Source organism: Mytilus trossulus, chromosome 6 (genome assembly GCF_036588685.1).
Source record: "Mytilus trossulus isolate FHL-02 chromosome 6, PNRI_Mtr1.1.1.hap1, whole genome shotgun sequence".
NCBI lineage: Eukaryota > Metazoa > Mollusca > Bivalvia > Mytilida > Mytilidae > Mytilus > Mytilus trossulus.
The window spans coordinates 50,727,274-50,746,205 of NC_086378.1; the positions used below are offsets into that span (position 1 = coordinate 50,727,274).

At 31.9% G+C, this 18,932-nt stretch overlaps 1 protein-coding gene across 3 annotated transcripts in view; it reads left to right on the top strand.

The window, feature by feature from the left end:
* Positions 1-16,198, top strand: part of LOC134721478 (uncharacterized) — a 57,822-nt gene extending 41,624 nt beyond the window's left edge. For all 3 annotated transcript variants that reach the window (XM_063584531.1, XM_063584532.1, XM_063584530.1), the window contains exons 2-3: positions 9,964-10,218; positions 12,251-16,198. In XM_063584531.1, the coding sequence (XP_063440601.1) occupies positions 9,964-10,218; positions 12,251-12,927 (932 nt within the window). In that variant the 3' untranslated portion in view covers positions 12,928-16,198. The remainder of the gene's footprint in view (positions 1-9,963; positions 10,219-12,250) is intronic.
* The last annotated feature ends 2,734 nt before the right edge of the window (positions 16,199-18,932 follow it).

Here is an 18,932-nt window from a genome sequence, read left to right on the forward strand (position 1 = left end):
ATTGGTAATTTTAAGGAAATTTTGCTGTTTTTGGTTATTATCTTGAATATTATTATAGATAGAGATAAACTGTAAACAGGAATAATGTTCAGCAAAGTAAGATTTACAAATAAGTCAACTTGACGGAAATGGTCAGTTGACCCCTTTAGGAGTTATTGCCCTTTATAGTCAATTTTTAACCATTTTTCGTAAATCTTAGTAATCTTTTACAAAAATCTTCTCCTCTGAAACTACTGGGCCAAATACTTCCAAACTTTAATTGAATGTTCCTTAGGGTATCTAGTTTGTAAATTGTATCGGAAGTTATGATCTATCAACAAACATGGTCGCCATTGCTAAAAATAGAACATAGGGGTCAAATGCAGTTTTTGGCTTATAACTCAAAAACCAAAGCATTTAGAGCAAATCTGACGTTGGGTAATATTGTTTATCAGGTCAAGATCTATCTGCCCTGAAGTTTTCAGATGAATCAGACAACCTGTTGTTGGGTTGCTGCCCCTGAATTGGTAATTTTAAGGAAATTTTGCTGTTTTTGGTTATTATCTTGAATATTATTATAGATAGAGATAAACTGTAAACAGGAATAATGTTCAGCAAAGTAAGATTTACAAATAAGTCAACATGACGGAAATGGTCAGTTGACCCCTTTAGGAGTTATTGCCCTTTATAGTCAATTTTTAACCATTTTTCGTAAATCTTAGTAATCTTTTACAAAAATCTTCTCCTCTGAAACTACTGGGCCAAATACTTCCAAACTTTAATTGAATGTTCCTTAGGGTATCTAGTTTGTAAATTGTATCCGAAGTTATGATCTATCAACAAACATGGTCGCCATTGCTAAAAATAGAACATAGGGGTCAAATGCAGTTTTTGGCTTATAACTCAAAAACCAAAGCATTTAGAGCAAATCTGTTATGGGGTAATATTGTTTATCAGGTCAAGATCTATCTGCCCTGGAATTTTCAGATGAATCAGACAACCTGTTGTTGGGTTGCTGCCCCTGAATTGGTAATTTTAAGGAAATTTTGCTGTTTTTGGTTATTATCTTGAATATTATTATAGATAGAGATAAACTGTAAACAGGAATAATGTTCAGCAAAGTAAGATTTACAAATAAGTCAACATGACGGAAATGGTCAGTTGACCCCTTTAGGAGTTATTGCCCTTTATAGTCAATTTTTAACCATTTTTCGTAAATCTTAGTAATCTTTTACAAAAATCTTCTCCTCTGAAACTACTGGGCCAAATACTTCCAAAATTTAACTGAATGTTCCTTAGGGTATCTAGTTTGTAAATTGTATCCGAAGTTATGATCTATCAACAAACATGGTCGCCATTGTTAAAAATAGAACATAGGGGTCAAATGCAGTTTTTGGCTTATAACTCAAAAACCAAAGCATTTAGAGCAAATCTGACATGTGTGATATTGTTTATCAGGTCAAGATCTATCTGCCCTGAAATTTTCAGATGAATCAAACATCCTGTTGTTGGGTTGCTGCCCCTGAATTGATAATTTTAAGGAAATTTTGCTGTTTTTGTTTATTATCTTGAATATAATTATAGATAGAAATAAACTGTAAACAGCAATAATGTTCAGCAAAGTAAGATCTTCAATTAAGTCAATTTGACCAAAATTGTCAATTGACCCCTTAAGGAGTTATTGCCCTTTAAAGACTTTTTTCACAATTTGTTCATCATGTTGACTTACTTTAAAAAATCTTCTCCTTTGAAACTGCTGTATCAATTTCAGCCAAACTTAGGCTAAATGAGTTTCAGAGTATCTAGTATAAATTTTATATTTTATTTCCTTGTATGTCAAGAAACATAGCTCCTATGGCTAAAATAGAACATAGGAGAAAATTATTATTTTTTTTGGCTTTTGAAGAAAATAGGACGATCCAAAAAAAACATTTAAATAAATTGAAAAGCCAAAATAATCATTGATGAGAGATTTAACCAAAAGAATTAAGGTGAGCGATTCAGGCTCTTGAGAGCCTCTTGTTTATTAATGTTATTTATATTTGGCAGTTTTCCATCACATTTTAAATGAGTAACAATTTGATTATGATCTGAAAAGTATGATGGAGTTTTAACTATAAAATAATGGCAGTGTTTATTTATTCAAAAGTAACAGCCGTCGAATGATCCTCGTGAAAAGAGGGGGTGTACATGTTTGTGTAAAAAATAAATTGTTACAATAACAATAATAATAGTACATGATGTAAAGATTATTTAATGAATGAATAAATTTATTGTGAAGGAAATCTATACAAGAATGGACCAGAACTGCAATTGTTATCTCCCTTGAACAAGCTTGTTATTTCAATTTTATACTAATAATAATTTAACTTAATATTTAATCATGATAAATTACACAACAATTAATAAATAGTAGTATGTTCAATTAAGTTTAAGAAAATATTTATCAACATTTGGTTACTGTTTGTGTTTTTTGAAATATATAAATCACCTGGCCGAAAGGCCAAGTGAGCTTTTCTCATCACTTGGCGTCCGTCGTCGTCCTGCGTTAACTTTTACAAAAATCTTCTCCTCTGAAACCACTGGGCCAAATTTAACCAAACTTGGCCATAATCATCATTGGGGTATCTAGTTTAAAAAATGTGTCCGGTGACCCGGCCAACCAACCAAGATGGCCGCCATGGCTAAAAATAGAACATAGGGGTAAAATGCAGTTTTTGGCTTATAACTCAAAAACAAAAGCATTTAGAGCAAATCTGACATGGGGTAATATTGTTCATAAGGTCAAGATCTATCTGCCCTGAAATTTTCAGATGAATCGGACATTTCGTTGTTGGGCTGCTGCCCCTGAAATGGTAATTTTAAGGAAATTTTGCTGTTTTTGGTTATTATCTTGAATATTATTATAGATAGAGATAAACTGTAAACAGCAATAATGTTCAGCAATGTAAGATCTACAAATAAGTCAACATGACCAAAATGGTCAGTTGACCACTTAAGGAGTTATTGCCCTTTATAGTCAATTTTTAACCATTTTTCGTAAATCTTAGTAATCTTTTAGAAAAATCTTCTCCTCTGAAACTACTGGGCTAAATTTAACCAAACTTAGCCATAATCATCATTGGGGTATCTAGTTTAAAAAATGTGTCCGGTGACCCGGCCAACAAACCAAGATGGCCGCCATGGCTAAAAATAGAACATAGGGGTAAAATGCAGTTTTTGGCTTATAACTCAAAAACCAAAGCATTTAGAGCAAATCTGACATGGAGTAATATTGTTCATCAGGTCAAGATCTATCTGCCCTGAAATTTTCAGATGAATCAGACATTTCGTTGTTGGGCTGCTGCCCCGGCCAACAAACCAAGATGGCCGCCATGGCTAAAAATAGAACATAGGGGTAAAATGCCGTTTTTGGCTTATAACTCAAAAACCAAAGCATTTAGAGCAAATCTGACATGGAGTAATATTGTTCATCAGGTCAAGATCTATCTGCCCTGAAATTTTCAGATGAATCAGACATTTCGTTGTTGGGCTGCTGCCCCTGAAATGGTAATTTTAAGGAAATTTTGCTGTTTTTGGTTATTATCTTGAATATTATTATAGATAGAGATAAACTGTAAACAGCAATAATGTTCAGCAAAGTAAGATCTACAAATAAGTCAACATGACCAAAATGGTCAGTTGACCACTTAAGGAGTTATTGCCCTTTATAGTCAATTTTTAACCATTTTTCGTAAATCTTAGTAATCTTTTAGAAAAATCTTCTCCTCTGAAACTACTGGGCCAAATTTAACCAAACTTAGCCATAATCATCATTGGGGTATCTAGTTTAAAAAATGTGTCTGGTGACCCGGCCAACAAACCAAGATGGCCGCCATAGCTTAAAATAGAACATAGGGGTAAAATGCCGTTTTTGGCTTATAACTCAAAAACCAAAGCATTTAGAGCAAATCTGACATAAGTAAAATTGTTGATCAGGTCAAGATTTATCTGCCCTGAAATTTTCAGATGAATCGGACATTCTGTTGTTGGGTTGCTGCCCCTGAAATGGTAATTTTAAGGAAATTTTGCAGTTTTTTTGTTATTATCTTGAATATTATTATAGATAGAGATAAACTGTAAACAGCAATAATGTACAGCAAAGTAAGAACTAAAAATAAGTCAGTATGACCAAAATAGTCAATTGACCCCCTAAGGAGTTATTGCCCTTCATAGTCAATTTTTAACAATTTTCTTAAAATTTGAAGATTTTCAATAACATTTTCCACAGAAAGTACTATTACAGATAGAGATAATTGTAAGCAGCAAGAATGTTTAGTAAAGTAAGATCTACAAACACATCACCATCACCAAAACACAATTTTGTCATGAATCCATCTGTGTCCATTGTTTAATATTCACATAGACCAAGGTGAGCGACACAGGCTCTTTAGAGCCTCTAGTTAAGATGTTACGACTAAAGTCAAGCATGCATAAACTGTCACTGATATCGATACTTATAGTATTACCGTACTTGCAAGACTCTCATGTGTAGTCAAGGTTGTTAAAAAAAAAACAGCATAGTTTTTACTTATTCATCAATCCATAAATTTCACACAGCTCTTATTATGCCCCACCTACGATAGTAGAGGGGCATTATGTTTTCTGGTCTGTGCGTCTGTTCGTTCGTCCATCCATCCGCCCGTCTGTTCGTCCATCCATCCGTCCGTTCGTTCGTCCGTCTGTCCCGCTTCAGGTTAAAGTTTTTGGTCAAGGTAGTTTTTGATGAAGTTGAAGTCTGAATACTTTTAGTTTTCGCACTTTAACTTTAGTAAAAGTGAATAGAAATAGATGAAATTTTGACACAAGGTTTATGACCACAAAAGGAAGGTTGGGATTGATTTTGGGAGTTTTGGTCCCAACATTTTAGGAATTAGGGGCCAAAAAGGGCCCAAATAAGCATTTTCTTGGTTTTCGCATAATAACTTAAATGTTGTGTCCATACTTGCCCCAACTGTTCAGGGTTCAACCTCTGCGGTCATATATAGCTGCGCCCTGCGGAGCATCTGGTTGAGTTTTGGTCTATTTTTCTAATACAATAAGCAATAGGCCAACTATATTTGGTGTATGTAAATATTTTATGATCTATATGTCAGTCACGCAGATTTTATTAAATTGGTTCACATTGAGGTCTAAAGGGTCCAAAATTGAACTTTATTTGATTTCATCAAAAATTGAATTCTTGGGGTTATTTGATATGATGAATCTAACCATGTATTTAGATTTTGGATACCACAAAGGGATGGTAAGAATTGTCTTTGGGAGTTATAGCTCAAATCGTTAAGGATTAAGGTGCAAAAAAGGGGGGAAAAGGGTTTCCAGGTTAATGGACAATTACTTAAGTACAAAACATAATTTAAAAGCAGTGTAAGGTTGGTAATTGAAACTCATTTTAATAGCTCACCTAAACTGCTCTTAAATTATATATATTGGAAATTTGCCACAAACTTTGTTATTAATAAATTCCATTGGAAATTTGCCAAAAACTTTAGTTTAATGAACTTCATTGGAAATTTGCCAATATAAAATGTTGCATTGGAGTTATTTTTCTTTGTCCAGAACAGGGATGGGGTCGATTACTTTAAAATGTAATGGATTACATTACAATTACTTTGCTAATAAAATGTAATCGATTACATTACAATTACACCCTATTTCATATGTAATCGATTACATTAGATTACTTTTCTTTATTGTAATCATGATTACTTTAGATTACTTATGATTACATTGTATATTGCTATATCAAAGTTTTTTTTAAACTTTTTATCCGCTTATTTTGGTGATTTTTTTTAAAAGCCTTAATTTATTCATCTTTTAAAAGAATTTATAGACAAGACAGTTACAGTGTAACATGTGCAATTTGATAAAATAGCTATAGACAAGTGTCCTTTCTCTATATATAGATGTAAAAGATGTAACTTTATTTTTAACTACAAATTGTAACCAACTGCCTAATTAACAAAAGAACTGAAAATAAGGAAAAATTAATTAAGTATAGTTTTATTGTCTGTTGGGACATAATTGACACATCCATTAATATTTTTACAGGTGTTAATCACTACTTCCATTTTTTTAAACAAACAATGGGTGGGCTTAGGTATTAAAATTTTATTGTCTTAATAACGATATAAATAAAGTTAAAAGTGGTTGATTGTTATTATTTGTTTGAAAATTTTTAATACTTGATCTAATTGAAATTAATAGAATTATTGTCAGGTGAAAACACAAAACAGTTTTGTAACTTAGGAAAGATTATACATTTCTCTTTATATTAAGCAACAGTTTATTGTATTGATGAAACTTCTGACGTCACCTATTGTTTACTATTCAGTGGCGGATCCAGGGGGGGGGGGGGGTTCCGGGGGTGCGCACCCCCCCTTTATTTTTGCCGATCAATGCATTTGTATCGGGACATATGTTTTGCACCCCCCCTTTGCCCTGGGTGCCCTGGGTTAGCACCCCCCCTTTCGAAAATTCCTGCATCCGCCCCTGCTATGCATATTTTTTGCAATATATATGCCATATGTATACACTGTACATGTACAAAATGTACTTGTTTATACTGGTGAGCCTTAAGGCTAATAAAGTTAATAAAGAATAAAAATAAGAAAGCACATATTATACACGAATTTATGGAAAATAAAATTCATTCAATTTTGTCAATAAATGAAACCTGGGTTTAACCTCCATTTTGAATTAAGTGGGCTTATATATTTATGCCGGCCATCAAAGTCAAATAGGAACTAAATGTTTTCTGCATTTGAATTTCAATGTATCTATGTAAAAATATTGGGTAAACTAATATGAAACAAAAGTTTTCATCAAGGAAAACAAATGCTTTCAAGGCATATTCTTGTATCATAAGAGCTTAATTTCACGGGTTTTCTTCATAGTTCATAGAAATATTGGACAGTAAATTTCTTTTTGTAAACTGTTAAAACAAAATAAAACACTTGGTTATACAAATTTGTTATATAGATGATCACATCAAACAAGGTCCCATCATTGTGATTACTAGTTTCATGATTTTTCATTCAAGCTTTACATTTTCTTATTTTCATCTTGTCTATCAAAAACTATTTTCATATTTATACAAGATTTGTAATCATCAAGTAATCTTATGAATGTAATCTTAAAGTAATCTAAAAGTAATCATGATTACACCTGTTTTTTGCCATGTAATCGATTACATTACGATTACTTGTAATCAGAAATGGCATGATTACTGATTACATAGGATTACACTGCAAAATGTAATCGATTACAGCTGATTACGATTACTGATTACGATTACCCCATGCCTGGTCCAGAATAGTAGTCAAATCAACTTAAATCATAACTGTATGACATTTTATATTTTATGATGTATTTAAATGAGTAGTTATTGTTGAAAACTCCATTAGAAATTTGAATTGTGATCATTTTTGGAATAAGGGAAAGGGGGAGGTGAGAAAAAAATGCTGGGGTTAATTTTTAGCTCACTTGACCTGGTCAAGTGAGCTTTTCTCATCACTTGTTGTCCGGCGTCCTGTGTCCGTCGTCCGTCGCCCGTTAAGTAAAACTTTTACAAAAATCTTCTCCTCTGAAACTACTGGGCCGAATTTAGCCACACTTAGCCACAATCATCCTTAGGGTATCTAGTTTAGAAAATGTGTCCGATGACCTGGCCATCAAACCAAGATGGCCACCATGGCAAAAAATAGAACACAGATGTAAAATGTATATTTTGGCTTATATCTTTAAAATCAAAGCATTTAGATCAAATCTTGACAAGGGATAAAATTGTTGATCAGGTCAAGATCTATCTGCGCTGAAATTTTCAGACAAATTGGACAACCTGTTGTTAGGTTGCTGCCCCTGAATTGGTAATTTTAACAAAATTTTGCCGTTTTTGGTTATTATCTTGTATACTATTATAGATAGAGATAAACTGTAAACAGCAATAATGTTCAGCAAAATAAGACCTACAAATCAGTCAACATGACCAAAATTGTCAGTCAACCCCTTAAGGAGTTATTGCCTTTTATAGTCAATTTTAACAAACTTTTCGTCATTGTTTGTAACTTGTACAAAAATCTTCTTCTCTGAAACTACTGGGCCAAATTTAAACTAACTTTGCCACAATCATAATTGTGGTATATAGTTTAAAAAATGTGTCCGATGACCCCACTTACCAAACAAAATGGCCGACATGGCTAAAATTAGAACATAGTGGTAAAATGCAGTTTTTGCTTTATATCTTTGAAACTAAGACATTTAGGGCAAATCTTTCAAGATTTAAATGTCTATCAGAATAAGATATATCCCCTCACAAATTTTCAGATGAATCCTACAACCCATTGTTGGGTTGATGCCCTAAAATTGGTAATTTTAAGGAAATTTTGCAGTTTTTGGTTATCTTGAATACTATTATAGCATGTATAGATAGAGATAAACTGTAAACAACAATAATGTTCAGCAAAGTAAGATCTACAAATAAGTCAACATGACCAAAATTGTCAGAGAACCCCTTAAGGAGTTATTGTCCTTTATAGTCAATACTGAACAACTTTTCGTCATTTTCAACTAGGAGCCCCTAGTTTCTTATTTCAGATTTCAGAAATGAAAAAGAAAATTTCTTCAAATATCAAAGGATTAATATTCAACAGCATAGTGAATTGCTCAAAAGCAAAAAAAATACATTTTAAATTCATTAGACCACATTCATTCTGTGTCAGAAACCTATGCTGTGTCAACTATTTGATCACAATCCAAATTAAGAGCTGTATCCAGTTTGAATGTTGTGTCCATACTAGCCCCAACCATTCAGGGTTCAACCTCTGCGATCGTATAAAGCTGCGCCCTGCGGAGCATCTGGTTGCATATTCAAATAAACTGTAAAAACTGGCAGGCTTATCAAGTAAATGACAATTTCTGCATGTACATAGTTGTTTTTTCAATGGAATTCTGGTCTTTTTACCAATAAAAAAATCAAGCTTGTGGGAAAAATATCAAAAAAATGTTTTAAACACTTATTGAAGTAAGTTACTTGTTTCAGTGATTTTGAAAAGTATGTGCGAAAATTTTAAATATTTCACAGCTAAAATCACTCAAAGAAGTGATTTTGAAATCACTTGTTTAAGTACCACCCCTGACTGTATATTGGTATCACGTTGGCGTCTTCGTCGTCCGAACACATTTGGTTTTTGCACTCTAACTTTAGTAAAAGTAAATAGAAATCTATGAAATTTAAACACAAGGTTTATAACACCTTTTCACATAAGTACTAGCCTTCGATATTGGGCTGATTTAAGTATGAAGTCCGCCATTTCAGATTTTACCGGAAGTGCGACATTTTTTTCAAATGCCTCCCTATATGAAATAAAAGAGTAATAGATGAGGAAGGTCTATGCCAAATTTCATGCTTGTAGCAGGATGTGCACAATTTTTCACAAAGCCGCCGTACATAATAGGTAAATGTCCAATTTAAAAATTTTAAGAGTTTACATTTTTTGCATGGAAGAATTGTTAGATGTACATGCCTTCCTGACATACATGTAGTTCATCTATATCAATGATTAGTAAAGAAGGGGAGACATTTCCGCGTGTGCACTCTTGTTACAGTTCTTGGGTTATGTCCTTTTATAACATTATATGCTAGCTAGGGCATCATCCTTGTCCCTATGGACACAATCCTCATTTCTTGTATATTTATATTAAACGTTTTAATATATTATCAACATCTTGGATGTTTTTACCAATCATGCTGATAGAAAACTACATCATATAGTTGCATGAAAAAAGTAGCATGCTTTTCGTTGGTAAATTGACACAGGCTGACAAGAATGTGTGGTGTTACTGCACTGTTACATGATGTCATTGCCTGATCAAGTATTTTTGCTATTAATATTTTGCATGAGGAAACAGAATATGCATCTTTATTTTATAAATACTTCAATTCAGATTTTCATGAACTATGCCTACAGAAGCTCTTTACAAATGATGATGATGAAGATGATGAAGTCAATGAAGAATTAAAAGTGACAGTCCTATTGGCAAATCATCTTTTATCAAGACTGGCAATGCCAAGGCTTTCAACCAGTGCCAGATTTGGAACACATTTCTTTGTTGCTAATGACTACCGTTCAAAAGATTTTTACAGGAGATGTCCATGTGGTATGTGCCGAGAAAAAATACCATACCAAAATTCTGGGTTGGGTAAGTTTAAGCTATGAAATTTGTAAAGAAATAAGTCCTTCAAAGTATCAAGTGGCCAATTAGTGATATATATACACAAAACTAGTTTTAAATCTCGATAAGTTTAAAAAAAAAAAAAAGGGCACCGAGGGGGTTGTACAATTTTTACCCTCAAAATTTTTTTAAAGTGGGGGTGGGGGTCAAACAAATCCTTTTTGCGGAGATAAGGGCATGTTTTGTCAATTGTAAATTGACCACATAAAGAATAATTGCCCTTTTAAGGCCTTTAATATAAACTTTTCACAATACCCATAGGGTGTATAAAGTGAATGAATCAAGACGTGTAGTATAGCTGGTCAACACAATGACTACAATTTTCAAAATCGTATCATAGTACAAATATTTTAAGGTTGAACAAATAAATTAAAAAGAAAAAAAAAAAAAATTTTAATTTTATAATAAACATAAATTCCTGATATTGTTTGTGAACTTTTTTTCGCGAAAATAGCTTGAATATAATATTAATAACTTTTGTTTGATTATTTTTCTGCATTCCGATCAATGATTCCGACCTTAGATAAATACTTTTCAGTGGCGGATCCAGAACTTTTCCTAAGGGGGGGCCCGCTGACTGACCTAAGGGGGGGCCCGCTCTAGTCATGCCTCAATGATTCCCTATATAATCAACCAAATTTTTTCCCCTGGATCCGCCTATGCTTTTATCAGAAATGTTGTTTTCCTAATTTCCTATTTTCTCATACTATGATTGAAATACTAAATCTCAAATGTTTAAAAATGTTCAGAAATAATCGGTTAAAAGTTTTGTCTTCGTCATTGTATGTCAATAAACAATTCCCAGGTTTATTAATACAACACCACTGTGTATCATCAGTACAGCGGAAATAGGTACTAACCAAGTGGGCGTGATCTATTTTTACCTGCCACCGTAAGAAAATCTTTGTTTTGTTTACATAATATCAATGTGTACTTCAATCTAAACATAATTGTTGTTTTAAGAAATGATTTGGTTGTAGGTTGATAAGTAGAGAAGTCTATTTATTTTTCCAAAACAAGAATGCTTACTAAAAACATGTGCAAACACTCTTCTCATCCGATATCATTCTATATTCATTGCAAATCTTTTCTAATAGAAGAACACTGTGTGCAGGTAATAAGAATTGCTGTTTCAATAATTAAACCTTTCATACAGATGTTATTTTTCGATATTTTATTCCAAAAAGAAGCGTTGTGTATGGTATATAGTTGACCACATAAATCCTTCTGTACAGTGCATAGTTAAGCATGTTAAGTGAGAATGTACAGTATATTGCTTTTCATACCTCAAAGTTCCTTTAATGGCTATATCTGGTGTACCACTGATACACGGTGTACACACACAACAAGTAGAGGTCTCAAAGCATAAATTATATAATTGTGTTATCATTATACTTGATATTTAATATCGTTCACATTATAATAAACATTTACATTGTGAAGAAGCAAGTAGGTTCTAATATTTTAACGATTTTTTTACCTCAACTTAGTCTATTGTTTTACTTTCCAATTTTCTTTGATTGTTGAATATACAATTTCATGTGGTAGCCTAGACATAGACATAGAGTGACCATATCAAAGATGTACCTGAAGTTAACTACCTTTATAAATGATAATAAACTTTCAAGATGTTCCGAGAATTTTTTTTCTGACTTTCAGCCGATAGATATTGAGTGGCCCATAGACACATCCAAAACTTGCCAATATATAAGAGTGAACCTCTCAGGGGTTTCACACAAAAAGGATATCTCTGTTAACCGTTTATTGTGTTTAACTTTCCTTTGTACATGTGCATGTAAGAACCTCAAGTTTTGTATCATCAGCCAATTACAATTTTGTAGTATGCTGCTTACTGTTAAAAAAGATGATGGAAATATAGGAAAGGAACAATGTGAAAGGAAGACCCATGAATTACAAAATAAATTATCTCATTATACCAAATTCATGGAAAATAAGAATAGTTATGAATTATAAAAAGTTTTATTTTTTAACCTTGTAGGAAGTGAGTTGTTATGGTATGGATATCCTGATATAATCGTGTATTCCCTTGGGGGAAAATGTAATATAGTTCGGCCGCAACAGAAAGACAGAGAGGATTTGCTTGCAGAGGAGGACATTTACTTTGAAGCAGAATTTGATGAAAAACAGCTTATAGAAGTTAAAAAACATAAGGATTTATTAAGATATCCTAGAAATATCTCACAGTTTGTAGCTCAATGTATTACATTTTCTTATTATCAGAAGCATTTTCAGCTAAAACACAAGAAAAGCAGTCTGCCAGTTTCATTTATTCCAACCATTGCTTTAAGTGGAACACATTTTGATATTTACATGTATGACTCTGATAATGATATACTTTTAAGAAATAAGGGGTCACCTATTCCACTGTGGAGTAGGAAAAGGTATCCAGAGGCTAAATTAAATATGTCCTCTGTCTTACAGATTTGGATGATTCTTAATCACTTATCATTAAGCCCATCACTTCCTGAAGAGAAAATAAAATTGATGAAAGGGTCTTGTGATTTTTTTCCTGTGTTATCATCCAAACGAGTAGACCTCATAGCAGCAACAATGACAATGAAAAAAAGATTTACACCCTGGGAATATGAAGAAATTAATAGTCTTCCGTTTCCTAAAGGAAAACTTATCTCTGGTCCATTAGATAAAAAGAAATGACACATTATAGTTAGGAAATAATCTTTTAATTAAGAAAACACTAAAAACATTTTTTTGATCAAAGTATCCTCCTTTTCATTTTCATAATTTTCTGATTTGTAATGCAAGAGTAAAAAATGAAAACAACTTTTTAGAAATCTCATGCATCCATTAATTTGTAGATCTATAATGGGAAATTAAAGTGTATGTAAAACCAAGTTGCACGATAGCTACATTTTAATCCGTCATAAAGATTTACCGGATAATATATACATAATGTTGTTAAAATTTACTATCCGAAATCTCTTTTAACCTTTTGAATTATCTCCAGCTTAATTCTTTTTTGAATATAGTTGTCTACATTTTTAATGGATGTGTCATACATGCACATGTTTTCGGCATATAGTACACACAATGTAATTCTGTTTTAAAAATAATCCCTGTAAGTTATGAGTTAAAGACAGTGAAACAGAATGATTGATGGTGATTTTGTTACAGCAGTGAGTTTGTTATTTACAACTTTGTCATGAAGCATTTTTTGAAAAAAAGGTGTAGGTACAATGTATTTCAAATTGAAGCACATGATAGTCATGGGTAATACTTGTATGAATGTCTTTTATTTACTAGTTCAAGTGAATTATTTTGGAGTACATCTCTTAGATATTCAAACCTTGAAAATAAGATAAAAATCTTACAAATTTGCAAGTATATATTTCTTACATCTCTCAAAATAAAAGATTTGTATGAGTATTATTCCTGACTTTAGGTATATGATCAGTCATCACCAGCAATTTACATGACATATTGAAAACAGTTACCTTCAATATTTATTCTTGATTAACTGGATAAGATAGGGCATTTTTATTATATGATCATCATTTTTATGGTATCTAGTAGTCTGTCTATATGTACTTGCCTGATTTACTCAAGACTTTATGATGCCAGTAGGATTAATAAAAGCAAACTCCCTTTGTAAATTTGTAAATGAGGACAGATTTTTTTCTTTGCAACAGGCAACCTGTTTACCATTAATACAGTTCATTGCAGTCAACCATGCACCAAACTTTGGCAACTTTACACTTGTGAAGATTGGTGAATGAAGGCCAACTTTGCATTTTTTTTTAAATTGTCTGGTCTGATATTCCTGATGTATATGACTGTCACATCTTTTAGACAATACTGATATGTTGAGTATATCCTCAAGCAACATTTTCTAAAGGACTGTTTTTTTTTAAATCTGATCAAAAACCTTCTAAATATTACATTTTATTCATGTTACAATCTCTGTATGCAAAAAAAGGGTGTATTATGTGTATCCAAGTGCAGCTGTTTATTAAGTTATTTACAGTCAAACAACTATTAATAGAAGGACACTTATTATTTTAAATGTATAAAAGATATTTATTTATATTTTTCATATACACATTTCAATGAATACATTTATTATATCAAGCATGGCATGTACAATCATAATGAAATACAATTTGTGCAGAATGTAAATTAAGATGTGAAGCTGCAGTTAAATTTGAAATATTATATATAGAACAATAGCAAATTTTTTTTAATGATGTTATCAGCTAGAATAGCAATCAAGTCTGTAAGGCAAGACATGATAGAAGGTCCAGCACTTGTTTTTTTACTAAAAAAAATAAAATTAGTATGTAAAAAACATGACACTCATAAATCCTATGAACTGTCATTTAAACGTTTTCTATGGTTTTGAAATACAAATATACATAAAGACACAATAATCCATTCCAAATAACAAAATTTTTTACCTTTTAGTTAAAGAGGCACTAGCTGTCAAATTCATGGTAACCGATTTAATTCAAATTGTCATATTTAATTTATAACAATGTAAAACATTTATCCAAATTAAACTATCAAAAGTCTAAAGTAAACAATTTACAGAGTATGCTGTAAAATGTAGTTTTGTTTCGTGTGTATTTTAGTCTAGACTCCATCTAATGAACTACCGAGTTGACCTCAGATGACCATATAAGCGATGTAAACATAAATATAGATATAAATAGAAACATCGTTTTTACCTGTACAAGGAAGATTTTTTATGGATCGAATCAGTCATCAAATGATTAACATTTGTTTCACTTTCAATGTTGACATTCTTTTCCTTTAAATAACAAATACACGTACAATGCATGTGTTGTCCATCTTTAGTTGAGGTCGAATTATTCACTTGCAAGTGAATAATTCATTATCAATGTTATTTAGCTTAATTTGACAAAATTGAACCATTTTAGCTGCTAAAAGCCAATTATTATTTCACTTTTTCACTTTCATTATTGATTGATCATTTTTATATATCTCGTAGCTAGTGCCCCTTTAAGCAAATTCCTGTTTGGTACAAAACTTTTGAAAGTTTGCTTACCTTTATAAGTAACAGGACACATTAACAAAAAACAGGCAAATTCAATCTTATTTCCTTTATCTGTAAAATTAATTGAATTAAGGCACAAAGGGAGGTAATTTGGTTTACTATTCACCAAGCACTTTTAAAATGTCTTTATAATACCTAAAGTCATACAACTTTATCCCTTTATATGCCAGGGTGGACACTTTTTCTAATTTAATTGCAACTGGGGAATGTTTTCTTTTGGAGGATATAGCTGTTTTATATGCTGTCCACTTGGTCCGCTGTTACAAAATAAAATCTCAAATGAATAAGATATTGTGTTATTTGCATGGAAATTTAAAACCTGCATTTTATCACAATGATTTGAGGCAACTACAATTTTTATAACACTATGATATTTCACCTTTGTTAGCTTTAAAACTAAAAGTATGCATTAGCTACAAGGTGGATATCATATTTAATTTTTGTAAAAGGTATGGACATGTTTTGTGATTAATTTTGTAAAAAAATTGTATCATAAATTTTCTTTTAAAAAAAATCTATTTTGTTTTGAATTTGTACAAATGCTTAGCTATTGCTAAGTGCATTTTACATATGCTTTTGTGAAATTATCTGCATATTTTATCATTATATTATTTTATTCTTTGTTAATAACTATTGCAGCTGCTTATTTTTTTGTTAAATGCATATTCACTGGTATATAGGGGAATAATTTGTTTATTTAAGAAGAAATTGAATCATTGTTTGTCTGTTATATAACTATTTTAACATATACAAATGCTTAGTTTTGTTAAATGCACATAGTTTGGTACTGTTGAATACTATATGTATATTTGATTTTTAACTTCTAATACATTTAAAACTTCTTTATACATTTTTTCAATGATAAATATTATCTATTAAAGAACTCAAAAACAATTGACAGTTTGAAAATCTTCTATTATGCACATATAGTTAATACTGTGATTTAAGAAGTTCTTGCATGGTTTTTAGTCCCCTACAATCGAATGCTATGTAAACTTTAGGTCTCCCCTAAAGTCAGTCCGTCAAATCAGTTTTCCACACTTTGTTTTTTGTGCTTGAATATTTGGTATATTGTTTTATCATGATATGTTACATGTCGAGTTAAAATTCTGTTCCAATCTGATGATTTTGTGCTGAGTTATGGTCCTTTGGCTACGGAAATTCACTCAAATTATAAGTTTAACACACTTTTTAGCTCACCTGACCTGAAAGGTCAAGTGAGCTTTTCTCATCACTTGGCGTCCGTCGTCCGTAAACTTTTACAAAAATCTTCTCCTCTGAAACTACTTGGCCAAATTCTACCAAACTTGGCCACAATCATCCTTGGGGTATGTAGTTTAAAAAATGTGTGGCGTGACCCGTCAAACCTACCAAGATGGCCGCCATGGCTAAAAATAGAACATAGGGGTAAAATGCAGTTTTTGGCTTATAACTCAAAAACCAAAGCATTTAAAGCAAATCTGACAGGGGTAAAATTGTTGATCAGGTCAAGATCTATCTGCCCTGAAATTTTCAGAAGAATCGGACAACCTGTTGTTGGGTTGCTGCCTGTGAAATGGTTATTTTAAGGAAATTTTGCAGTTTTTGGTTATTATCTTGAATACTATTATAGATAGAGATAAACTGTAAACAGCAATAATGTTCAGCAAAGTAAGACCTACAAATAAGTCAAATGACCAAAATGGTCAGTCGACCCCTTAAGGAGTTATTGCCCTTTATAGTAAATTTTTAACAACTTTTCGTCATTTTTTGTTACTTTTCTAAAAATCTTCTTCTCTGAAACTACTTTGCCAAATTTAACCAAACTTGGCCACAATTATCATTGTGGTTTACAGTTTATAAAATGTGTCCGATGACCCAGCCTACCAAACAAAATGGCCGACATGGCTAAAATTAGAACATAGTGGTAAAATGCAGTTTTTGCTTTATATCTTTGAAACTAAGACATTTAGGGCAAATCTTTCAAGATTTTAATGTCCATCAGAATAAGATATATCCCCTCACAAATTTTCAATTGAATCGGACAACCTGTTGTCGGGTTGCTGCCCTAAAATTGGTGATTTTAAGGAAATTTTGCAGTTTTTGGTTATTATCTTGAATACTATTATAGATAGAGATAAACTGTAAACAGCAATAATGTTCAGCAAAGTAAGATCTACAAATAAGTCAGCATGATCAAAATTGTTAGAGGACCCCTTAAGGAGTTATTGCCCTTTATAGTCAATATTGAACAACTTTTCGTCATTTTTGTAACTTGTATAAAAATCATTTCTAAAACTACTTGGCCAAATTTAACCAAACTTGGCCACAATCATAATACTAGGGTATCTTTTTTTTTAAAAGTGTCTAATGACCCCGCCTACCAACGAAGATGGCCAACATCTGTAAACACATTAACAGGTGAGTGACACAGGCTCTTGAGAGCCTCTAGTTTTTATTATGCTTGTTGATATTTTTTGTTATATTGTTTACACAATGAAATTAACAAGTCAAGTAAATAAAATGTAGTGCACATAGTCTTTAATATTAAAAAACAATATTTGGCATATAGACCCAATCTGACAGGAATATTTTGAGTACCAAGTAATATCTTCTTAAAATGAATGCACTCATCAAACCTAATGGTTAATTGTAATTGAAGACAAAGCCTTCCAAAGTTTGGACACAATCATTGTAGTGTAAACCCGTATGCTTTCTGTAATCGATTGTAGACATTAGAAAATCTTATTTTGGGTTCTTGTTTATGTACTTTGTTCCGTCACCTATCAATTCTTTCAACAATATTAGTATTTCATTGATAAATTGGCATAAAAGGACACTTACCATTTAACGCTGTTATCTTTTTCTGTGTACAGTATTTGAAAGGATGCGTTTTCTGACTCGGAAAGGAAGCAAAAACACCGATTGGAAGTGTTATGAATATAACGTGACGGTACCCAAATTGCACCTATGATCAAGACAAAAACTTCTATTTTGTGTTTATTTTGTAGCCGTATCCTTCTTTATTATATAGGTACACCAATTTGATTTTCACTCCATATGTTATCATAGAAAAATTGGTCTGAACTTACCTCCAAACCATCAATAATTCTGTAATGAGGAGTACCCAAATTTCAACTATGCTTAAATTCTCATAGTCAAAAGTCAAATAACAGAGCTTTTGCTTATTTTTAAAATATTTTGAACAATTGGATATTTGTCCATGCTTACTCTTAATTTTTTAAGAAATGGATACGTGAAACATATTGTCTTTGCTAATTTTTAGTAAATCTTAGTAATCTTTTACAAAAATCTTCTCCTCTGAAACTACTTGGCCAAATTCTACCAAACTTGGCCACAATCATCTTTTGGGTATGTAGTTTAAAAAATGTGTCTGGTGACCCGGCCATCCAACCAAGATGGCAGCCATGGCTAAAAATAGAACATAGGGGTAAAATGCAGTTTTTGGCTTATAACTCAAAAACCAAAGCATTTAGAGCAAATCTGACATAGATTAAATTGTTTATTGGGTCAACATCTATCTGCCCTGAAATTTTCAGATGGATCAGACAACCTGTTGTTAGGTTGCTGCCCCTGAATTGGGAATTTTTAGGAAATTTTGCCATTTTTATACGACCACAAAAATTGA